This window comes from Garra rufa, chromosome 11 (genome assembly GCF_049309525.1).
Source record: "Garra rufa chromosome 11, GarRuf1.0, whole genome shotgun sequence".
NCBI classification, from domain to species: domain Eukaryota; kingdom Metazoa; phylum Chordata; class Actinopteri; order Cypriniformes; family Cyprinidae; genus Garra; species Garra rufa.
Window position 1 is genome coordinate 13,254,501 of NC_133371.1, and position 25,527 is coordinate 13,280,027.

The 25,527-nt window shown below is 36.9% G+C and overlaps 2 protein-coding genes across 4 annotated transcripts in view; both read right to left on the reverse strand.

Moving 5' to 3' along the window:
• Nucleotides 1-15,552, reverse strand: part of LOC141345646 (SH2 domain-containing adapter protein F) — a 185,405-nt gene extending 169,853 nt beyond the window's left edge. For all 3 annotated transcript variants that reach the window (XM_073850533.1, XM_073850531.1, XM_073850532.1), the window contains exon 1: nucleotides 14,871-15,552. In XM_073850533.1, coding sequence (XP_073706634.1) covers nucleotides 14,871-15,290 — 420 coding nt within the window. In that variant the 5' untranslated portion in view covers nucleotides 15,291-15,552. The remainder of the gene's footprint in view (nucleotides 1-14,870) is intronic.
• Nucleotides 15,553-19,019: 3,467 nt separating this feature from the next.
• On the reverse strand, nucleotides 19,020-25,051 carry LOC141345240 (G2/mitotic-specific cyclin-B1-like). Its single transcript, XM_073850127.1, has 9 exons — nucleotides 25,031-25,051; nucleotides 24,810-24,929; nucleotides 24,695-24,735; nucleotides 23,725-23,944; nucleotides 22,300-22,458; nucleotides 21,870-22,106; nucleotides 19,642-19,782; nucleotides 19,293-19,394; nucleotides 19,020-19,121 (listed from the first exon to the last, which is right to left on the reverse strand). The coding sequence occupies exons 1-9, from the start codon at nucleotides 25,049-25,051 to the stop codon at nucleotides 19,020-19,022; spliced, it is 1,143 nt and encodes a 380-aa protein (XP_073706228.1).
• Nucleotides 25,052-25,527: the final 476 nt, after the last annotated feature.

Sequence of the window (25,527 nt, forward strand, 5' to 3'; positions counted from 1 at the left end):
AACACATTCCACACCATCCACAGAGAACACACACAGTCATATATCACGATAGACATTTAAAGATGAAGCCTGTCATATGTCCTGCTCATATTTCACCCCAAATATCAAAGAAAAATTAAAAAAAATTAACAATGATTTTATAATTATACAATCCCAAATTTCAGTACTGCTGGGCAAAGATTAATCTCGATTAATTGCATCCAAAACAATTTTTTTTGTTCATATATGTGTGTATTTATTATGCCTATATAAAGACATATAGTATATATTTTGAAAATATTTACATGTATATATTTATATTCATATAATTTACGTTATTGTAAATATATTTAATATATAAATAACATTGTTCTTAAATATATACATGCAGGTGTGTGTGTGTGTGTGTGTGTGTGTGTGTGTGTGTGTGTGTGTGTGTGTGTGTGTGTGTGTGTGTGTATACAGAATAAATATACACAATACACACACATATATTATGTACACAAAAAAAACTATTTTGGATGGATAGATAGATAGTTGACAGACAGACAGATAGATGACAGACAGACGATAGACAGACAGACAGACAGACAGACAGACAGACAGACAGACAGACAGATTACAGACAGATTACAGACAGACAGACAGACAGATAGATGATACACAGACAGACAGACAGACAGACAGTTGACAAACAGACAGATAGTTGACAGACAGACAGACGACAGACAGACAGACAGACAGATAGATGATACACAAACAGACAGACAGTTGACAAACAGTCAGATAGATGACAGACGATAGACAGACAGACAGACAGATAGATGATAGACAGACAGACAGACAGTTGACAAACAGACAGATAGATGACAGACGACAGACAGACAGATAGATGACAGACAGATAGATGATACACAAACAGACAGACAGACAGACAGTTGACAAACAGACAGATATATGACAGACGATAGACAGACAGACAGACGACAGACAGATAGACGACAGACAGAGAAGACAGACAGACAGACAGACAGATAGATACAGACAGACAGACAGACAGACAGACAGACAGTTGACAAACAGACAGATAGATGACAGACGATAGACAGACAGATGACAGACAGACAGATGATACACAGACAGACAGATGATACACAGACAGACAGATGATACACAGACAGACAGATGATACACAGACAGACAGATGATACACAGACGACAGACAGACAGATAGACGACAGACAGACAGATAGACAGATGACAGACAGACAGATAGACGACAGACAGACAGACAGACAGACAGACAGACAACAGACAGACAGATAGATAGACAAACAGACAGATAGATGACAGACGATAGACAGACAGACAGACAGACAGACAGACAGACAGACAGATAGATGATAGACAGACAGACAGACAGACAGATAGACGACAATCAGACAGATAGATGATAGACGATAGACAGACAGATAGATGATAGACGACAGACAGACAGACAGACAGATGACAGACAGACAGACAGACAGATAGACGACAGACAGACAGACAGATAGATAGACAAAAAATGTTGTAGAAAAAATAAGTATTTTTTTAAAACATAGTTTGATTAAACCAGGGATATTATGGTTTACTAAAAAATAAAAATATTAAATTCATTATTTGTAAATATAATAAATAAAGTATAAAGCGTATTGATAATGCATGCAATTATCTGAGATTATATTGCGTCTATACACTTTTCTTAGCATCAGTTCCAATAGAATATTTGTGGATCTGTCTGGGTTATTTTGACCTAAAATCAAAAATAAATATAAAGAACACTGATTCTATTTTAGGCCCATTAAGTCTTGCTTCCTTCCTTCTTTCCTTTCTTTCTTCCTTCTATTTTATTGCAAAATTTTCAGTACTGTAATGCAAAGGAACAGAACATGTACTGTATAAATTTCTTTGTGAAATTCAACCAGTTTTTCCTCTGTTTAGCTGCAGTGCAGCTCAGTAGTTGTTGTATTTGACACAGGAAAGCAGGCGTGGAGTGAGTGAGGTCAGTGCATGGATCTCGATTACAGGCGGAAACAACGCGGCCTCAGTCGCCCTGGAGAAACACCAGAGCTGGGCGGCCCATATGAGTCCGTCTCATGAATGAGAGGCGACGGGTGGAGACCCACATCCAGCAGAGCAGCTCCAACGCGGGGCTTTCCATAAGACACGCCACACGCAACTGTACGCAACTCGCATTCAAATACATACAGCACGTCAAAAAGCACTCAAAAGCACTGTGTCGACAAGGAGTATGGGAAAAACATATTTTACAGCTCATTGATTTAGAATCAAATGAAGCTTTAGCTGTAAGCGATCAGCGCTGAGATGCTGGAGAGGTGTGTTAACCACTCCCTGTCTATTTCAAGGGGCAAGATCCGACTTGCCCAGTCAGAAGGGATTGTCAGGGAGCCGTAAACACTTCCTGTCAGGAAGAGAGCACTTCCTCAATCCTGGAGCAAAAGCACTCAGACTTTAGAGCTGAAGCCACTGCTCTGATTCTGGCTAAACCGGGGATATTATTGTTAACTAAAGCGAAAATAAAATACAAAAGCAAATACGCTCAAATTAAGACTTAATTTGAATTTTAAAGTTGTAGTAAGTTGTTGCATTTTTTTAAACTGTATGAAAAACAAACTAATAAAGATAGCTAAAATGTTTTAGAAATTGAATTAAATAAAAAATTAAGTTGAATAAATTCAAAATACTAAAATAAAAATACATAAAACAAATATAATATTATACCAATGATACTAAAATAAAACAGGACTAAAACGCCAGAAGAAAATTACAAAAAAAAATGTATTTATTTAGTATCCATAATCACTTAAAACACTATATATTTTGCTGGTTTACCTCTAAAAAATAGCTTATGGCATTGCAGTCTACTTATAATGTTCATTCTAACTTATTAAAGGGCTGCTAACCAGGCCTGTGTTTGTTTAGTGTTATTTAAAATAAGAGCATCCCACACAAACATGACATTATGCCATTTCCAGAGGCTAAAGGCCGAGATCAGAGAGCATTTTATTTCTCCCACAAGACCCTGCGAACATCTCAACTTGATAGTAATATTCCCAGTGGAAAGACATTAAGACTGAGAGGAGGAAAGTCGACCATCACAGGCCAAGAATAAAAGAAGAGGCTAATTACACGGGCTAAAAAACATTCACGCAGTCTCAGGCAATCCAAGTGCATTTTTTCCTAACAGCACGACTAAAAATACCTCTTATTTCTTTTTTATGTTGTCCATGGTAGAGTACCTCAGGATTTCATTTGCTCCTGTTTGACCCGTTTGATTTAAATGAATATTTATAGCCCACTGGTCTATGTCCTGTCATCCTGAACTAAGGCCAGCAGCCCTCATTCAAACCCAAACCTACTGCATTATGAGTCCACACTGATCTCAGACCAGTGCAAGTCCCTATCTGACCTGCTGGTCTCACATTGGTCCAGACTGACTTGAAGCAAATGGAGCAACACGTGGTCTGGCCTTTATCCTGGAAGTTGGAGTGAGTCAGGATTGTGGTCCTGACTCAGGATGATCTCAATTAGGGATCGCATAGCTGTAATTAATGCAGAGTCAAAAAAACAACACATTTCACAATATGTTTTTTCCCCCACCACAAACTCTGACGATTGCTTACATGAATAAAAGTGCACGTAATGGACAAGAATTGCATTATTGTCAGTAAGCTGATTAGATAGTTTCCTGTTTTTACTGAATACAAAGGAGTTTACTCATTTTGATTTAGATATTTTCAGTTTCATTTTAATGTTAGTGAAACTTTCATTTTTATTTTTAATTGTTATTTTTAGTAGTTTAGTATATCATTTTTAAATAATTTATTTATTATTATTACTTATTTTTTACTTTTATTTTTCCATTTTTATTTGAACTTTGTCATTTTGTGTTTGACTGTTGGTGTTTTATTTTTTACATACAGTTGCAATCAAAATTATTCAACCCCCTAGAGACTGCAGTACTTTACAAATAGAAGATTTTCTGAAGATCCAGGACTTTATAAAAATTGCATCTACAAAAGTTTACTGGCATATTAAAAAGTGATAATGTCAATATGGAATGTAATGTTTTTCAGTTACAGGATTTATGTTACCCCTACTCAACATTGCTGTTTTTAAGTCAATAATTTTTATGAACAAAATTGTCTTAAAGCACAATTAAGCCTTTAGAAACTAAAACAGAATTAGCTTGAGCTGTTACAAATACATACAGTCAGCCCATGCATGTTCTGAAGTTGAGTGGCACAGATGGCAAAGTCAACAGGGCTCTCACAAAAGCTATAGGGAAGAAAGTTGTATTATATTAGAAAGTGTAAGGCTACATGAAGATTTCCAAGACATTAAAAGTTCTTAGAGACACAGCTGGCAGCCTTATTCCTTAGTTTAAAATGTGTTGTACCAGAAAACCTTTGAGGGCATTGAACAAAAAAGCACAATATCATAAAATGTTTGATCAGAGCAACTCAGAAAAACCTGCAATGTACAGCCAAAGACCTGCAGGATGACCCGACGAAAGGAGAAAAAACATTTCAGTCCAGTGTATAAGAAGAAAACTAGAGAAGCATGGCTTTTATGTTGAGGCATCTTGCCGAATACCACTCTAAACCAAGATATAAAGAAGGGTTGACCTGAACATGCTAGAATTTATTTGGATGGACCTGTGGAGTTCTGGAAGAATGTTTTATTGAGTGATGTGACCAAACTGGAACTTTTTGGACCCATGGATCAACAGTATGTCTGGTGCGAAAAAAAGGCAATGCTTATAAGCAAAGGAACTCCATCTCCATGATCTAACATGGAGGTGGGCCAGTCCTGTTATAAGGGTGTTTTACTGTTGCAGGAAGTGGAAATCATGACTGTATGAAGGCCATTTTGGCAAGAATTTTGATGCCTTTGGTGCAAAGACTGAAGCTGGTCAATGGACTTTACTGCAGAACAATCATCCCAAAGTATACATCCAAATCTACTTATGCTTGTTTCAGGGATCAGTCATAGAATGTTCTTAAGTGGCCTGTTCAGTCTTAATTCTCATTGAAAATATTTGGTTGAATTTGTGAAAAAGTGAAAACCAAAGATTATCAATGATCTTAAAGCTTTTTCAGGCGAGAGATGGGCTAAGAATGCTGTAGAGAGGTGACAGAAGCTTCGAAGCACCAAATTTGACTTTTGGGGGTTGAATCATTTTGAACCTGAACGTTCAGATCCAATTATTATATTTGTTTTTATTATTAATCAACTTACATTCTCAGAATTACTCAAATGTGTATAAATAAATTGGTAACACTTCACAATAAGGTTCATTAGTTAACATTAGTTAACCACATTAGTTAACATGAACTAATAATGAACTGCACTTATACAGCATTTATTAATCTTTGTTAATGTTAATTTCAACATTTACTAATACATTATTAAAATCTTGTTAACATTAGTTAATGCAGTGTGAACTAACATGAACAAACAATGAACAACTGTATTTCCGTTAACTAACGTTAATGAAGATTAGTAAAAACAGTAAATAATGTAATGCTCATGGTTAGTTCATGTTAGTTGGTACGTTAACTAATGTTTAACTAATGAACCTTATTGTAAAGTGTTACCAATAAATTATCTAACAGTGTACTGATGACTTTGTTGAATTGTTTTCACAATATTTTGTTCTCTGCAGCAAAAAGATTTGCTGGTCAAGGGGGTTGAATAAGTTTGATTGCAACTATGTCTATATAGATTTTATTAATTATTTTTTTATGTTCATTTAACACTTTTTTTAAAATGTAAACACATTTACCACATTTTTGTGTGTTTTTTTACTTTGTGTTTGTCATTTTTCGTAGGTTTTTTGAAAATGTCTGCATAGTTTTTCATTTTTATTTCAGTTATCGTTTTAGTCATTCTAGCATTTTAATTAAAAACTAAACTGAGAAATGCTGACTTGGCAACTAGCTGAAATAAAGTTTTATATTATATTATATTATATTATTGTTTTATTTTATTTCAGTTCATGTTTGTTTCAAGTAATGAAAATGCTTTTTAATGGTTTTGCATTTAGTTTACAAAAAAAGTCTACAAAGACTTGAATATTATGTATATGATTATAACTTCAGAAGTGAGGAAAAGGTTTTTGTGTCAAACACATAAGGCAGCATTAGCAAGATTCTTGTTTCTAAGATATGAGGTTTGTCGTCTTGTTAAATGTAGTTTTAACCTGACACTGATCCTTCAATACATCTTTGCAAAGCCCAAACTACTTTGAAGGATCACAAAACAAGCCACACTTCGATGAGTTGGGCCACAATTAAAGGCAGAGTGAACTAAAGGCACCTTAAAACCATCAGTAGTCATCAGTGCAGACATATCTCTCACCAAACACTCGTATAAAGTCTCTTAATGCTGATAATTCTCAGAGTCGTGTGGGAGTGACAGCAGGACTCAATAGAGACACGCATGCTTGCAACACTCCTGTCTTTCAGTGGAGGTCAAGCGCTTTCTTCTTCTTCGCCATTCAATTAAAGGAATAGCTCACATATTTGTACACACGCACACGCTTAACAACACACATACCCACACACACACAGTTACCATAGTAACACATCCAACTCAACTCAACCGTTGTCAATGCATTCAAAAGAATGAAGAGAAAACTACTGATTCTTAGCTATACTTATAGAGTGATGCAAGCCAATGTTCATTATGTGAATAGATGACTTCTCAATTGGGTGGAATAGGAATTTTTCCATTACCAAGCATACAACTCCTTCACCATTAGAACCAACTTTCTCTAAACTAAATGCTTTTTATGACTATCAAACTCTGTTTATTTTACTTTTACAATATTATGACATTTATACTTGCCTACAAAACAAATTTCAAGCATTTGATGAAAAACTTATTAAATCAGGTGTCTTAACATATGAGTATGAGATGAATATGATATTTTACTAACAATATAAATGATGTTGGTTCAAATTAATTTAGGTGCACTTAATTCAAAAATGACTTCCATAGTATAAAAAAAACCACTATGGAACTCAATAGCCAGTGGCAACTGTTTGGTTATCAAAATTCTTAAAAATATTTTTCTTTGTGTTCAACAAGAAACAAACTCTCACAGGTTTGGAACAACTTGAGGATGAGTAAATGATCAGAGAACTTTCATTTTTGGTTGAACTGTCCCATTAAGATAAGGTTTTGTATTAACATTTGTGCAGCTAAACACCGATCACCTCAAAAATTATTCTATAAACCATCAGCACTGATAAGATGGAAGTTTTTTTTTCCCCATGTACGTTCTCAATGCATTCAAACCAATGAAGAGAAAATTATTGATTCTTAGCTATACTTATAGAGTGATGTAAGCCAAAGTTTATTATGTGAATAGCTGACTTCTCAATTGGGTGGAATAGGAATTTTCCATTACCAAGTAAACTTATTCGCCATTAGCACAAACTTTCTCTAAACTACATGCTTTTCATAACTATCAGTTTATTCTACTACAATATTATGAAATGCAAGGTCAATTTATACTTGCCTACAAAACCAATTTCAACCCCTCAGGCTGGTTTTAGCTGGTTAATCCATCTGGTCTCCCAGACAGACCAGCTAAGGAAGTGTTAAAAACCCATCTAAAACCAGCTAGCTGACCAGCTAAGACCAGGCTGGGTTACCAGCTAAAACCAGCCTAAATTGGTTTAAGCTGGAAGTATCTGGTTTTCGCTGGTCCCCCAGCCTGGGTAGGCTGGTCAAGCTGGTTTTATATGCTTGTTCCAGCTGGTCTCCCAGCCTGACCAGCTAAGAAAGTGACCAAAACCCCTCTAAAACCAGCCTGCTGACCAGCTACGACCAGCTAAAACCAAGGGGGATTATCAGCTAAAACCAGCCTAAATTGGTTGGCTGGTTGAAGCTGAAAGTAGAAGGTTTTAGCTGGTCTCCCAGCCTGGCTAGGCTGGTTTTATATGCTTGTTCCAGCTGGTCTTCCAGCCTGAGCAGCTATGAAAGTGGCCAAAACCCCTCTAAAACCAGCCTGCTGACCAGCTACGACCAGCTAAAATCAATGGGGATTAACAGATAAAACCAGCCTAAATTGGTTGGCTGGTTTAAGATGAAAGTAGAAGGTTTTAGCTGGTCTCCCAGCCTGGATAGGCTGGTCAGGCTGGTTTTATATGCTTGTTCCAGCTGGTCTTCCAGCCTGACCAGCTATGAAAGTGGCCAAAACCCCTCTAAATCCAGCCTGCTGACCAGCTACGACCAGCTAAGATCAAGGGGGATTATCAGATAAAACCAGCCTAAGTTGGTTGGCTGGTTTAAGATGAAAGTAGAAGGTTTTAGCTGGTCTCCCAGCCTGGCTAGGCTGGTCAGGCTGGTTTTATATGCTTGTTCCAACTGGTCTTCCAGCCTGACCAGCTATGAAAGTGGCCAAAACCCCTCTAAAACCCACCTGCTGACCAGCTACGACCAGCTAAAATCAAGGGGGATTAACAGCTAAAACCAGCCTAAATTGGTTGGCTGGTTTAAGATGAAAGTAGAATGTTTTAGCTGGTCTCCCAGCCTGGATAGGCTGGTCAGGCTGGTTTTATATGCTTGTTCCAGCTGGTCTTCCAGCCTGACCAGCTATGAAAGTGGCCAAAACCCCTCTAAAACCAGACTGGATAACCAGCTAAAATCAGCCAACTAGCTTAGGCTGGTTTTAACTGTTTTTGTTCAGCAGGGAAGATCAATCTTTATTCATACATTTATTATGTATAAAAGTCAAAGAACATTTGATGCAAACCCAAAAATCTATTTAATAATATCTTGAATGTGAAAACACAACAGACAACAAATCCATTTGTCTTAAAGTGGTGGAACATAGTGCAGAATGCTAGCAACATACTAACATGTTGTTAGCATGAGATTAGCATTTTGCTAGCATGATGCTAACATGTTTTTAACAAGAAGATAACATGAGTAGCATGATGCTAGCAACAGTATACCCATTCCCCCTGATATATGTACTCACAAGTCACAAAAAAATACTTAGTAACATGAAAATTAACTTTCTTTGGGAGGGTTTGCCCTCGCTATGCTTCCTGGACAAAGGGGTAGGAAGTTGACAGCCTCATGTGACAGGAAGTAAGTCAATGGCTTTTTTGGTTCTTGAAATCCTTTATTTGGTTGTTCGCTTGCATGTCATAAAACATGGATAACATGTAGAAAAATACTTACAAAAGGAAAATGACAACTATAAACTGCGGTGGGCTAAATTGGTTAATGACTTCCATAGTAAAAAAAAAAAAAAAAACATTCACTATGGAAGTCAATGGCTACCGGCAACTGTTTGGTTACCAAAATATCTTCCTTTGTGTTCAACAAGAAACAAACACTCACAGGTTTGTAACTACTTGAGGGTGAGTAAATGATGACAGAACTTTAATTTTTGGTTAAAGAGACAACTGTCTCATTGTGCAACTAAACACTGATTACTTCAAAAACTATTCTACAAACCATCAGCACTGATAAGATGAAATTGATAAGATGGAATTTTTTTTTTCTTCATGTATGAAGTGCAATAAACCCGTTTGATTCGTAGATCTCAGATCACACAAGAATCAAGATCTGGCCAAACAGATTGAAACCGGTCTGTATGGCGCCTTTAGCCCTGCATCAGGTCAATATCTCATTTGATTGGCTTGTTATCAATACCCCAGTAACTCAGACAGGGTTTACTTTTACACAACCAGAAAACCTCTGAGAAACATTCAAATGTTCTCAGAAAACTACATTATATCCAGTAAATTGGCTGACAAGAACAAGCCTAGCTTAAATACAGTTCTGGTGAAAATATAAAAGCTAAAGCTAGTTTTGAGAAATATAACAATAAACTCTTCCATTCTGCAAGGTCACTGAAGGCTGTGCTTCCTTTATGTTCTGTTTATCTTTCAGTAATTCACTTTCAGGAGTCCTTCAGCTATTTAACCTGAGTAATTTAACAGTCATCTGTCTGGTTGTGTGTGTGTTTGTGTGAGTGTGTTGGGAGGGTTTTGTTAATTAGCACTACTTTGAAATGATAATTGATCATCTTACAAACGCTCTCAGTCGAGAAGGTCTAATCACAACAACAAAAACACAGTAAGAACTAAGAAACCATAAGCTAATGGTATCATCAACCATATTTCAATAACAAAATAGATTTAATTGTTTATGTTTTAATGATAATAAATCGGTGTTGTCACAATACGCAAAATTTACATATTAGTAAATGTTCACGGCTCTTCATACCAATTTCAACAGAAAAAAGAAAATCAAAACATCTGAGACATTTAGCTATTTTAGTTAACTGTTATAAAAAATAAATGATTTTGATATTAATGGTTAAAAAGTACATTTCAACTAAATAAACTTTAAACGAATATGCCAATTTTAAAATATGTATAAAATGTTTGAGAAAAGTGAAAAAATAAATAAATAAAAAGTAACCAAATAGTTGATGGGCCCCATTGACTTCCATAATATGGGAAAAAAATACTATGGAAGTCAATGGCTACAAACAACTGTTTGGTTATAAACGTTCTTCAAAATATCTTCTTTTGTGCTTATCAAAAATACAAGTTTGGAACAACTTGAGAGTGACTAAATTGACATGTTTACATCTTTAAATTTCAGACTTTTTACCAAAGTGCTAATACTTTTGACAACACTAATATTATAGCATTTTGTTTGGACTGGTTACAGACTTTGTTGCGTTTACAGTAATTTAGTTTTAAAATTGATAGTCCCAGCCACTGGATTCAGTCTATAAACCACATGACTTTGCAGAACCATCCCATAACTGTTTTCATGTGCTATTTCAATGAACAATCAATAACAGCACTTCTAAAAATCAACTCCTTAAAAAGGAACTGAATGCATTTGAAACTTATAATATACAGATTAAATCTAAAATTTCAATCTATTGACAGCCCTATTTTTTTCTCTTTCCTGAGAATCACCTACAATACCAAACAAACTGAAGCAAAAGACTAAACGCTGCTGTTGTTTCAAAATCAAGATAGAGCAAAACGCTTGACACAGATATTGGCATTCAGAGCATTAGGAAAGCATTTACATAATTATCATCCACTTGTCAAGTAATTAAGACATTAGTTGGCCTTTTCAAAGCACTAGCAGGATACTCGTGTTTCAGCCTCACAGGTCGATAAACGGCATTCTGTATGAGCAAGCAGAATCACTGCGATGGACGGAGCATAATGATGTCACATGTAAGCGCTTCCCACATGGATAATGAATCTATGATGCCTGCATTCACAAAATATGACAAATCTACTGCTCAGTTTAGCATGGATCTATAGACTCTAGTTAAAGCGATAGTTCACCTAAAAATTCTTCAGCAGAACAGTAAAGAAGATTTTTTGCTGAAACCGTGGTTTCATGTCAATGGCTATGATAAAGTCGATGGCTGTGTTAACTTTTTTTTTCTGTGAAGATAAATTAAAAATTGTCCTGGCATTTCCAAGCTTTAGAATTGCATGGGTGGGTGTTTCTCTTCATCAGTCCAAAACAAGTCCAATAAAGTGAGTCTATCCATAATAAAAAGTGCCTCACACAACTCCGGAGTGTAAATAAAAGCCTCCTGTAGAAAATCGTTGCATTTTCTAAGAAAATTTTTTTTTGTTTACAGGAGCAAAGGAAGCAAAGTTTCCCTACTTTAGCAAAGAAAAACCAGTCTCCTCTTGACTCTTATCGAAATCCTCCATTTTTCTTTAATCCTCGTTTTCTACATCCAATTCATGACTGTTGTTTTGTTTTGATCTCTTCTGAGTGACGCATGCACACCGTTGACATTCTACGTCATCCGCCCAGAGCTGCTTCTACGTATGACCAGTTGGTGCAAGCTAGATTAAAGTGATTATTACGTTTTACGATTGTTACGATTTGTTTTTAACAAAAATGCATCTGTGTGAGGCACTTTTTATTATGGATGGACACTTTATCGGACTTGTTTTGGACTGATGAAGAGAAACACTCGCCCATGTAATATAAATGCCAGATCATTTTTAATTATAACTCCAACTGGATTCGTCTGAAAGAAGGAAGTCATATACACCTAGGATGCCTGGAGGGTGAGTAAATAATGGACTCATTTTTATTCTGGGGTGAACTAACCCAAAATCATTATTCTGTGCAAGAAATTTAACAATATTACTTGTATTCCAGAGCCTCAGACAAACTGTCTGGAGTGACGTCTGGTTTGTGAATGAAACAGTTCACCAATTTGGACTGAAGCATCTGAAAAAGTTAGCAGCTCAAGCAGCACAGACTGTTCCTTTTGCTTCATAAGACATCAGTATATCTTTAGGAACTACAAGTAATCATTTTGTGCTGCCTGGTTTCAAAAATGTTATTCTTTACTGTTCTACTTAAAGCAACACTAAAGAGTTTTTTTTACCTTAAAATAATGTTTCCGAACTCGTGTCAGAGGTTCATCAACTCATAACAGGGTGAAACGGCACTTTCGTATTCGCTTTGCGACCCTCTATTGGCCATAACAGCACTATGTAAGTTTGGGTCATCGGGTAGCGGTTTTGTAGTTCGAATGAGACTACAAATGCGACTTGCTTTACGGCTAAAATAAATAGCAAACAATGTCATTATTATGTTTTATTTCGTTTTCATACTTTCATAAAGTCATGCAACATACTCTACCTTGTCACTGGACATCGTTATTTCCAAAGCCGGTCCTGGATAGCCTCCAAACAAATAACGTGCATGTGACGCGACAGTAGGCTAAATTATTTAGGACAGCGGTAATGGACAATTCCGCTTCCAACCTGTAGAGGGAGCCCAGTTCTTTAGTGTTGCTTTAAGGAAAATGTAACCTACATCTTTGATGTACATCTTTGATTTTGTGTAAATAAACATTAAGCTTTTTGAGTTGAACTATCCCTTTAATTTTAAGGGTCATAGATTTAACTGCAGTTTCTTGAGCAGCAAATCAGCATATTAGAATGATTTCTGAAGGATCATGGGACACTGAAGACTGGAGAAATTATGCTGAAAATTCTGCTTTCCATCACAGGAAAAAATTACATTTTACAATATATTTCACAAAGAGGACAGCTGTTTTAAACTTACTAAATTTCACAGTTTTCACTGTATTTTTGATTAAATAAATGCAGCCTGGGTGAGCATAAGAGCCTTTTTAAGAATCATTAAATAGCATATACTGTATTTAGGTTAGTGACAATATTTACCAGCAGGTCTAATGGAGCAATTTTAACCAGCCAAACCTTGACACGCACACACCTGCGTTTTCCCATATTATCTTACGCAGTATCTCTTCCTTCAACAAACTTGTAATTCAGTAAAACAAACAGCATTTGATAAGAGAGCTGACCAGCACAAACGACACTCTCTCACTGACTGCAGTAATCAAACTACAGCTGAACTCCAGTGCTTTTAATTAGACAGTGCAGAAGCTGCGGTATTTACCAGGATTGATGAGTCAGTTGCTTGTTGTCTGGCTTTGACAGGCAGACCATGAGCATGTTGCTTGTAAACACCTGAAATGCAGATCAGCTCAGCAAGAATGCGAATGACAGTGACAACAGCCTGTCATTCAGCAACCTGTAGTATGCAGCAATAACTTGAAGATAAACAGATAGTTAGGACACCTGCGGGCACGCGTGCATTTTATTACATCACTGTTCGAAGCATGCGGTCTCCACTTGCATCACATCACTAACCAGAGAGCGTACGGCGAGCGCACGGGCCGCACCTCGCAGGAAAAGGTGTGTCAGGTATGAAGCTCAGAGGAAGCATTCTGAACGAGCTAAACGTTAGTGATAGCTCTGGCTGACGGCCACGTAAACAAATAAAAAGTTGCGCAAATAAACTCAACATGTGTGAATGTCAACAGCATCCAAGCAGTGTGCACACATTCAGAATTTCACTGGTCATGCCATAGAAAGAGTCACTAAACATTGCAAGATGTTAAAAAAATAGTGAATAAGACCCTAGGGCAAATGACTGACTTACACTGGAGGTCATAGGTCACCATTACTGTTGACCTCTGAAGCCTTTCTGCGTAGTTTCAGCCTGAATGGTTTGATTCTCATAAGAGATTCATCTAAAACAACAATCTTCTAGAGCAAAAATCATTTGGATAACAAATGTCTACTGACCAGTTTTCATTTTCACACCAAAATATATGGAAACCTATAACACATATGTGGGCAGTATAATGACTCCACAAATCCACCAACTATCTCCACTCAAGCAGTTCAGAGACATTTATGGATGTTAACAGCAGTCAAGCTCAAACTCAGACCCATGGATTGTGTTTCTGGATGTCGATAACAGCGTCCACCCTGCTCATAACCGTTGTGGAGTACATAAAACAACTCGTTTTACCGGTTTTGACGCAGACCTTCTATGCTAAAGTGAGGCCTTTACCCTCACAAAGTATGCCAGAATGTGTAAACCCTGTTATTGTCAAATATCTTCACACTGTGATGACACTACCAGTAACTGTGTGCATACATTAAAAAAATTAATAAAATAACATTTTAATTTTCTATTTTTTACTTGCAAACACTAAAATAAAAAATTGTATATGCTTTTACTATATAAAACAATTTATTTATTTTTCAACAACAAAAAATAAAAAATGGAACTGTTTAAAATGTACTCAATTTAAAAGTTAGTGAAAAATTAAATATATTTTAAAACTTTCTTATAAACAGCATATAACTCAAATGTAAGTAAACTGAGTGATGCTCAATATATATGATAGTGTCCCGTTCAGCGCTGAATATGTACCTGTGGAAGTGAGCGTGAGCGCGCATCTGTCTTACCTTCTCCTGCTTGCCGTTCTCGGGCTCGGCGGGTGGAGAGCTGGGAGATTTGACCGCGGTCACCCCGCTACTGCTGCCCGAGCTCGAGCCGCTGCGCTCAACTGTCTCTACCTTTATGAGCCGGTGCTTCGGAGACACGTACTTGACGTCCGGCGAGCCCGTGGAACTCAGTCCGGTGGAGAAGGGCATGTTTCCGCCTGGCGAGTACGGATCCTCGAAGTCCAGCTCCTTCTGGAGTTTGTAGGCGGTGAGGATGTCGGGCTGCGCGGACATTAATCCGGTGCCCGACTGCTGCTGGAGGTGGAACGCCGGTGGGCTGGAGACGGTGGTGTGGAAGTGTCGGTAGTCCGGTTTCGGAGGCGCCGGTGGCGGGGCTTTGGTGGTTTTGAAACCCAGGTGCTCCTTGAACCATCTGGCCATGCTGCCAGCGCATTGCTCACAACTCCGATACAAGATATATCCGTACCAGTACCCGTCCGAGAGTCTCTGGAACGCGTCCGAGTGTTGTGGCTCCGGCGGCGTGAAGTGCCCGTTCACCGACTCTATCACTTTCTGTTTGGTGAAACTCTGCGCGAGACTCCAGCGCTCTCTCCGTGCGAGCGCGTGTGTACGCTTATGTGTGTGTGACAGCTGAGCGGCTGCTGGGATACATTGGGAATTTCTACCTGAGATACTCACTGCCACCTATCGGTGTACTCTGACACTGAACACACACAAGAAAGAAAGGATTTTATCACAAATATGTTGTCATTGTGCGCGCTAAAATCGAGCATTGGAAAACTTTACCGTTTATAGCGACAAACAGGTGCTCAGGATAATGGTGTGGATGGTGTTTTGGCATAAAAAAAAAGTAATAAACCTTTTTTTTTGTCTTTTTTCTGGTGTGGTATTCGTGGTGTATGGATGCTCTTATTGCGCCTTTCCCATATTTGATGGCTTGGCTGTGTGCATTCCTAGAATGTGTATTTATTTATTGTGTGTGTGTACAACAATTTCCCTGTAGAGACCAAGATAACTTTTTGGTAATTTTTACTTAAAGTTCTTTGCACTGCAGAAGCCTGTTGTCAAGAACTGATTCCTAATGTTGCATTATAAGTTCATAAAAACATTCCCAGTCAAAAATGTCAAGCCTGTAGAAATTGCTTGTCGATTTCTCATAATGCTATATTAGCAAATCTTGGATTTACTCTATCAACTTGTTTTCTTTCATTCAATTGAAGGATAATCTCGAGTAATGACGCTAAAAATTCAGAAATCAAAATCACAGGAATAAACTACATTTTTGCTGTACTTTGGATCAAATAAATGCAGGCTTGGTAAGCAGAAGACACTTTCAAAAAACAAAAATCAATCAATCAATCAGGCACACTATTAATCAAATACAAAAATAAATGCTTTACATTACTTTTCTCCCAACATCAATCTACACTCCATACATTATAATGGCAAATAAAAAAATGGTTTTAAACATCTTCGCAAACTGGGACAGTTTAAATTTAGCTCAGGAGCATTCATACGGCTAACCTTATGCAAATTCAATTAAATTGGTATGAATTAGAAAGGCACACGCACACGCACACACACACACACACACACACACACACACACCTTAATAAAAGATCTAACAGCTAAAAATGCATATCAGAGCAAAAACCAAGTCCTAAAATAAAACACGCACACCAGCCTGTTGGGCTCAGAGACAAGATTGCATCAAGCCACACATCTGGGGAAAAGTTCAGAAAAAAAAAAAGTTGCATTGAAGGTTCACAGAAGCATGTAGTCTCAATTAACCTCAATGGAATAAGTTTGAAACAACCAGTTCTTCCTAGAGCTGGCCTCCTGGCCAAACTGAGCAATTGATGGAGAAGGGCTTTGGTTAGACTGTTGACCAAGAACCCGATTGTCATTCTAGTTAAGCTCCATGATCATATGTAGAGATAGAAAAAATCTACAGGACAAAAATCACTGTAATACTTCAATGCAACCTTTATGGCGGTGTGGGCAAACTCAATCTTCTCCTCAGTAAAGCGACATGAAAACACACTTGGATTTTGCAAAAAAAGCACCTAAAGGACCCTCAGAGTGTGAGAAACAAGATTCTCTGGTCTGATGAACCTCATTTCCAAGCACACATTTGAAGGAAATCAGCCACTGCTCATCACCTGCAGAGTACCATCCCAAAAGTAAAGTGTGCTGATAGAAGCCTCAAGTGGTGGGGCTGTTTTTCAGTGGCAGGAACTGAAGGACTCATCAGAGTAGAAGAAAAGCTCAACGCACCAAAATTGAGACTTTTGACGCTGCATGTCGCCAGAGGCTGGCAATGATGCTTTTAGTGGGCGTTCTTACTACTGGTTGCCTTGACAGCGAAGCAAGTTTCCTGCCGCTAAATACAAACATTTTGGAGGAATATAATATAAATATAAATTAAATCCGTACATACAAACAAAAATGAATGAGAAGCAGAGCCTACTTTTTTGTGTTGCGGATGTTTATCTACGGCTGAGAGTATAACGATCACATGAGCTCAAACGTCTTCTTTCCTATTGCCTGTCTCTCCAGAAAGTCGCTTTTCATTTGCATAAAGATGAAGGATTCTGAACTTTGTCGTGTCCCCAAAACCCAGTCCAGAGCATTCAGAACCTCAGACTGGGAAGAAGGTTCAACTTCCAAAAGGACAATGATCCTAAGCACATGGCAAGAGTGTATGTTCTTGGATGGCCCAGCCAGAGCCTAGGCTTGAACCCAATCAAACATTTGAGATACCTGAAATATAAGGTGAAGAGGTGAGAAGAATGGCAAATAATTGCCAAATGCAGATGTGCAAAGCTTGTTGCGTCATACCCAAAAAGACTTAAAGCTGTAAAGGTACTTCAGCCAAGCACTGAGTTAAGGATGTGAATACTTATGCAATGTACTTCAGGTATTTTTAATAAATGTACAAATGTGGCAATTCTGTTTTTGTCTCGTCATCAAAATAAAGAGGTATGAATCAGATTTACAAGCTATTTTTATAGGCCAGTCATTTTTGACTGGAAATGCCACAAGTGGCAGAATTATATTGAAAAGTACAAAAATGCTATAATTATTACCATTTTGTGTGAGCAACATTGGTAGGTTTTAGTCATTAAAAAAAAAAAAAAAAAACACACACACACACACACGTTAAAATATCATGAACACAACATAAGAGAAAAACAGCTGAAATCTGGGTTACAGTGAGAAACTTACAATGAAAGCATCAAAATATTCTTATTTTACCCCACACAATAAAAGCCTAGAATCTTGGAATATAAAGAGTTCATTCCAGAGTTCATTCTTCAGGTCAGTAGACCTGTAAGAGTTTCTCACGGTGTGCCATCAGCCTGTCAAATGTGCAAATGAACACCTGGACGGCCTCTGAAACATCTTTTTGCATGACAACAACCCAATACATTTACAAAAACAAACCCAATCCAAATTTGTGCACTTCATTCTGTCAGTGACAACTCATTCCTAATGCATTCAAAGTCCCTGCTCCAGAAATGTAAAAAGCAACATCATTTATTTGAGAAATGACAACACGTTCATAAATACGGTTGCATTTTCCATTCAAACCTTGGTATGCAGTGAACACCGTTTGTCTTGGTTCTACAATAAGAAACACAGACACTCCACACATTAGTGAAAAAAGCCAGGGTCACACTGCAGTGTTGTTTTACGAAGTAATATTTCTTTTTAACACCAGTGTCCTTCAGGATGTATGTAGCAAAGCAGTTTAACCCTCCTAAGAGAGAGAGAGAGTCACATTTAATTTGCCTGGTTTGATTCACTGTCACAGTAAATAGTCTACAAATGAAAGACTGTGGACCCAGGGTAATTTATCAGAAACAGTTTTAAAGAAAAAGTGATTTGAAGAAAATATAACTGCATGGATTGTAATAAAATGAATATTCATTTATTGACAGACTTAATATCAAATGCAGACTTATATTAAATACATCAGTTCATTAACTGGTTTACTTTAATACAGTATAGCAAATCACCGATCATGCAGTCTGATGTTTTAGCTTGATAGAATGCTTTATAAAACAAAATTGAGATAAAAAAGCATAATTAAAAACTGATACAAATCAGTTTAAGTGCCTAAAAAAAGCTTCAAGTGCCTTAAAACTAAAACCGATCTTTGCACAAAAGATCACTAGAGAATCTGTCGACATCAGCCTTACAGATGCTTGAAGAAACCTTCACATACTTGTGCTTAATCTCCTGCAACTGAAGAGAAAAAACATTTACATTTATGCATTTAGCAGATTTTGCTTTTATCCAAGGCAGCTTAGAGGAACAAGCTATTTGTCAAAGAGCCAAAAGAGGAGAAATGCAGATATATTTTTGTTTTAGAAGAATGCAAGTGTTTCAGGAACTCCTTCATGAGATTAGTCTCACCTTGCATTGGTCAGTAACCTTCTCCAGCATCCGTATAATGGCCTGCATCACCGGAGCTAAAGTCTCCTCGCTGTAGCCGGTGTAATGCTCTAGATTCTTGTTCTGCCAAACAGTCATTATCAAGATTAAACGTTCACATCGTTTTGGTGCCAGTGGATTACTTTCAATATTTCACACACTTCCCTAAACGCTGGTTTAGTACTCAAACAGACATGTGCTTTGTACAGCATTTTATACATCCAGGCAAACTAATCTTAGCTGAAAACCACACACAGAGCAAGACATTAATGACAGTTCACAGCAAAGACAAATAAACAGCTGAAAGAATAAGGTGAAATCAAGGCCTTACCCACTGGCCAGAGCCAAGAATCCTCAGAGATGCTGCAAACGCAGCCGCTGCCATGAGGGAAGGAGGAACATGGACCAGATCATAATCCAGAACAGCCACTTCCATCAGGAACGATGCCAGCTCATGCTCCCTCGGACCAGCCTGGATTCAATAGTAGGAGAGAATATGGTTTTTGATCAATTATAAATTTAAATGAGAATAAATAAAATAAATAATTACCAACAACAACAAGCACACTATCTTCCTGGGAAACTCCTGCTCTAAACTGTTGCAAATGCAATGCAAATCACATTTTGGCCATGTTTGTCAATGCACACTACCAGTCAAAAGTTTTTGAACAGTAAGATTTTATTTTATTTTATTTTTTTAAGTAGTGTCCCTTGCTCACCAAGCCTAAGTTTAATTAATCCAAATTACAGCAAAAGCAGTGATAGTGATATTTTTACCATGTAAAATAACTTAAAATAGTAATACCTAATAACTAAAACAGCCTATTTTATTTGAAACCATTTTAAAATTTGAATTTTCTTCTTGCGATCAAAGCTAAAATTTCAGCATCATTACTCCAGTCTTTAGTGTCACATGATCCTTCAAAAGTCATTGTAATATGCTGATTAAATTGATCAATTTAAATATGCTTTAAATTGATCAAAAGTGATAAGACACTTATTTTAAGATTCTATTTCAGATAAATGCAGTTCTGAATGTTCCATTCAAATAAACCTGAAATAAATACAAACATCCATCGGTTTTCAACAAATGTTTTTGAGTAGCAAATCAGAATTTTACATTTACACATTTAGCAGACACTTTTATCCAAACAATAGAAGCAATCAAAATCAACAAGAGCAATAACAAGTGCTATGACAAGTCTCATTTAGCATAATGCAGTACACAAAGGTGTTTTTTTATTATTATATATTAAATAAAAAGAACGAAAAAGACAAGCTAGTGTTGGGGGCCTAAAAATAGAGAATACAAAAAGAACAAGCTACTGTTATTATTATTATTTTTTTTATTATTATTTTTTTTTTTAGTTTTTTTTTTTGAGAAAACAAACAATAATTAAAGTGAATAGAGTAGATATCTAAAAATGGCTTTTAAAAAAAAAAAAAAAAAAAAGGATTAGAATAGAGGGTGCTAGAGTTAGAGGGTCACATAAAGATGGAAGAGATGCGTTTTTAGCCAATTCTTGATGGAGTTGGGCAGCTCATTCCACCAGGAGGGTATATTTAATGTGAAAGTGATTGTGCCTCTTTGGGATTTTAGAAGGATCATGTGACTGGAGTAATGATGCTTAAGTCTTTTTTTGAAACAAAACTAAAAAAAAAAAAAAAAAAAAAAAAAAAAAAAAAAAAAAAAAAAAAAAAAAGGAATAAAACACTTTAAAATATATTCAAATAGAAAAAAGTTATTTTAAATACAAATGTCAACATTTTCTTGTTTTTGCTGTACTTAGGACCAAATAAATACAGGCTTGATGAGCAGAAAGGACTTTTTAAAAACAAACATCAAAATTCGTACTTTTCAGAACCGTTTGACTGGTAGTATGAATAAAATGTAAATGATTTTAAAGGTTTTATTTTCATTTAATTGTGGGATTTCTAAAGCACAAGTTAGGAGCAAAAGACATGCAATTTTCCATTCATGCATGCGCAACCGTTTACTTACACAACTCAAACATGATCATCCCAATGTTAGTCAGTCTGTATTAGTTGATAAATCTATTTTAATACACTAGTTCAAAAGTGTGGCGTCTGTAAGATTTACATTCATCAAGGACGCATTAAAACGTAAAAAACGGTAAAGACACTTATGTTACAGAAGACTTCTATTTCAAATAAAAGGTGTTCTTTGGAAACTTGATATTCAAAGAATCCAGAAAAATAAAATGCATTACAGATTCCACAAAAATATGAAACAGCACAACAGTTTTCAACATTGATAATCAGAAATGCTTCTTGAGTTGCAAATCAGCATATTAGAATGATTTCTGAAGGATCATGTGACACTGAAGACTGGGAGTTATGATGCTAAAAACCCAGCTTTGATCGTGGGAGTCACATAGAAAACAGTAATATTGTGAAATATTACTACAATTGAACTACTTTTACTGTATTTTTGATTCAATAAATGTACCCTCAGTAAACAGAAAAAAAAAACTTTTCAAAAACAAAACCTTACCAAGCCCAAACTTCAACAGTAGTGTATAAATTAAAGGAACTTACCTGGCCAATCTTGCAAGCTCTCTGTAGGAAATGAGTAGGGACGGGTCTCCCGAGACTGTAATTTAAGCGTTTTAGGACGATTCTCTCCATTCGGCGTATGTCTCCACAGGTGTACGCGCCATCAGTCACAAATGCAAAGTCTCCCACCGTGGGTGGGTAAATCTCTTCATACTTTGATGCGATCAGCATTGCAGTCACACAGACGAGCTGCAAATACTTCTTGGGCACCGGGTTATTCTTTAAAAACAGTTGAGAAATCTTTAGACATGACTGAAGGGGATCCATTAGGGTGCAAGCAAATCTACAAATATCAAACCTCATTAGTGGACGGACACATGGTGCAGCAGTCATTCAGGGCTCTGAAGTGCAATATGAGAAGCCATCATGACCACTACTACCACATTTAAGAGGTGATTTGAAGATTACAAACCTGAAGGAAGCAATCAGCGATGCTGACAGTCATGAACAGGGTCTCCTGTCGCAGTTTGAACTCTCTCTGCACCTGCATGAGCCAGTCGATGGCGACTGCACGCATGTTTCCGCTCACCTCCTGACCTTCCAGATAACGTGGTCTGATGGCCATTGAAACCTAGAGGAAAATGCATTCAACATCAACCTTTATACACTGTGCATAAATCACGGGAATCTTGTAAGACACTATCATAAAGCTCAATTAGTCAAAACTAGAGATGCACCGATCTGGATTTTGGGGGCCGATCAACGATCACCAAAAGCAGTATCTGCCGATCCCGATAATACCGATCACCGCGTCAAATCCATAAATTCTTTAATATTGTTGTCTCAAGTACAAACATTGACATTGTATTATTAGTACAGAAAGTAGGAAATGAGAAAGTATCATGAATTGACCAGTTTTATTGCAGGTTGAGGCAAATTTCAATATTTAACACTCTCGAGACTCTCAGAGACAACTTGGACTCAGCTTACATAGAGCAAGTGTTGCTAACTATCTTAAACTGTCTTTTGGCAGTAATTATGTGTACAAAACAACATTTCACTCTTTTAGAGCTGACAATTTGTAAACTACGAACCTTAAATAAATGCTGTGTGCACCATAATAAACATTTAACTCTCAGGAGGCTCTTTCTTAGAATCACAATTTAGAGTTTAGCAACAAGCTTTTTGTGGAAAAATAAATATGCAATACATATGCATATACATATACATGCACGCTCTTTTTCTTTCTCTGCCTTATCAGAAGCTAAATTTGTAAACTCGGTACTCCTTAATGTGAGAAACTTTCAAATGTTGTATCATGTTCGTTGTGTTGAAATTCTTTTGTAGCACTCCTCCTCGGGGTACCTCCTTTGCGCACACCTTGCAAACGGCAAATTTGTTGTCCTTCTCGGACACGTCGTAAAAAACCCATACCGGCGACGCCATCTTCAGTGATAATGCGTTGTAGAGACAGCCACGTCCTTTAGGAGACCCTAGTCTGAGAAGTGCGAATGCATGCTCTGGCGGCTGTTTGTTGTTGTAAACGTCTATTTTGAGAACTCCGATCAAAACCGATAGCGCCCCTATCGGTCGATTGCGATCGGATGCCGATCGCTCGGTGCATCTCTAGTCAAAACGACAACTTTCAACAATGCACGAGCGTGACATTTTGTCAATTTGTGCATTAAACATTAGCCATTAAATTCTCTAAAAGCTAAAGATATCATAATGCTTCAAAGAAAGAGTACACTCAAATTAAAGGTCATTTACGCTTCCACATGTCATTCCAAACCTGCATGACTTTCTTTTGTGGAACACAGGGAAATTGCTAAAAGACTAATTTGGATGAACTTTAACACTTCATGGTGTGATATTCCCCTGTATAACATCTCTTCACCTCAAGCTGTTGTAAATAAGCGTAGATGTCGCACACATATTCACTGCACATCTGAGCATCGCCAGCATCAGCAGAATCCACATCTGGGATGTTGAGCAAAAGGCTGGAGAAAGCCTGAGGAGCATCAGCCTGTTTCGGAAGATGCTTTGAATCCTGACAAACATCAGTGTGCGGAACTGGTTGCTGATAATAAAACAAACATAATTGTTTACTTACACAACTCAAACATGATCATCCCAATATTAATCAGCCTGTAGCACTTGATGGATGGATAAATCTATGTATTTTAATATATGCTAGTTCAAAAGTTTTAGAAAAACTCTTTATGATCAGGGATGCATTAAACAGTTCAAAAATAACAGTAAAGGCACTTACATTACAGAAAATGTACATTTTAAATAAAATCCATTCTTTTTAACGTTCTGGTTAAAGTATTCTGAAAAATAAAATGTATTACAGTTTCCACTAAAATATGACGGTTTTCAACAATGATAACAATCAGAAATGTTTCTTGAGCAACAAATCAGCATATTAGAATGATTTCTGAAGGATCATGAGACTGGAGTAATGATGTTGAAAATTCAGCTTTGATCACAGGAAAAGAAAATATTTTAGCATATAGTCATAGAAAACAAATTAATTATAATAACATTTCGTAATATTACTGCATTTTGATCAAATATATGCAGCCTAGGTGAGCAGAAGAAACTAAAAAAAAACAAACAAACATAAAATCTTACTAAGCCCAAACTTCTTTTAACAACGGGAAAAGAGAGACAATCCCCAGGTCCTTACAATAACGGCTTTAATAAAGTTTGCAAAAGACAGAAACCCATTAAACTCTGTGGCCTCAAAAAAAAAAAAAAAAAAAAAAAAGTTATATTTTTCATAAAGAATTCTCACCTTGACCGTGTCACACACCTCAGAGACGCTCTCGTTCTCTGTTGAATGAGCCTTGTCTGCTGGAAGCTTGGCTTTCGCGTTTTGTTTCACGCGTACAGCTTTTTGTCTCTAATGAAGGAAATGTTACTCACACTACAGCAAAAAGAAAGAGCTCTGCAATCAACAGGAAAACTCACGGTTACCTTCGGCACATCTGCACCTCTGTTAACGCCAATCACATTAGACGCGTTTCCTAAAGGCACTCGGGACCGGAGTAAATACGGCACCTCAGCTTTCTGAACTAACGCGTGTCTGGAATTCGCCTGCAGAGACAAAAACGTGAAACCCGTGAAACAAAAATGAGCCAGGAAACATTTTTTCAGATTTACAATAACTCTCCTCTCACTGAATAAATAATGCTTACTCGTGTAATTCGAGGTGACATTGTTTTCCCCCAAGAAAATACGACACAAACTAAACTGTGACCTAAAGTGTATCAGGAAAACGTTTGGGCGAAGCTAATTAACATGATAGACAGCAGGTGGTTTATTATGGTTCTTCACTTCACACGAGTGCGCGCAATGCGCGTGACTGTGATATGATTACGTCAACAAAATAATTAATTTAAATTGTTTAGTTTACATGTTTGAGCTTTTGCACTGTAAACAACGCACTTTGAATTGGAAGAATATTTAAATTGGACATTAGATAAAGAATAGATAATGGGTTATTTCATTTTTAAAAAATGTCATTTAATGGAATAAATTAATTATTAAACATGGGCATCTTTATTCATATGATAGCACACCAAGGGGTTAGCATTTTTCATTAAGGAAGCTTACCTTTATAAAAAATAACATCCATCTTCTCCACACCATCACCTGTCCATCAAAAGATGCTGTGTTTGGTACCTCTGCACTG

Bases quoted from the DNA above. Each gene is read 5' to 3' on its own strand.
- LOC141345240 (XM_073850127.1), bottom strand. From the start codon at position 25,051: ATGTCACCTCGAATTACACGA. The intron at 24,736-24,809 runs GTAACCGTGAGT...TTCCTTCATTAG, and splicing joins GAGGTGCAGATGTGCCGAAG to AGACAAAAAGCTGTACGCGT. The intron at 19,395-19,641 runs GTAAGGCCTTGA...ACTGTTTGGCAG, and splicing joins TTCTTGGCTCTGGCCAGTGG to AACAAGAATCTAGAGCATTA.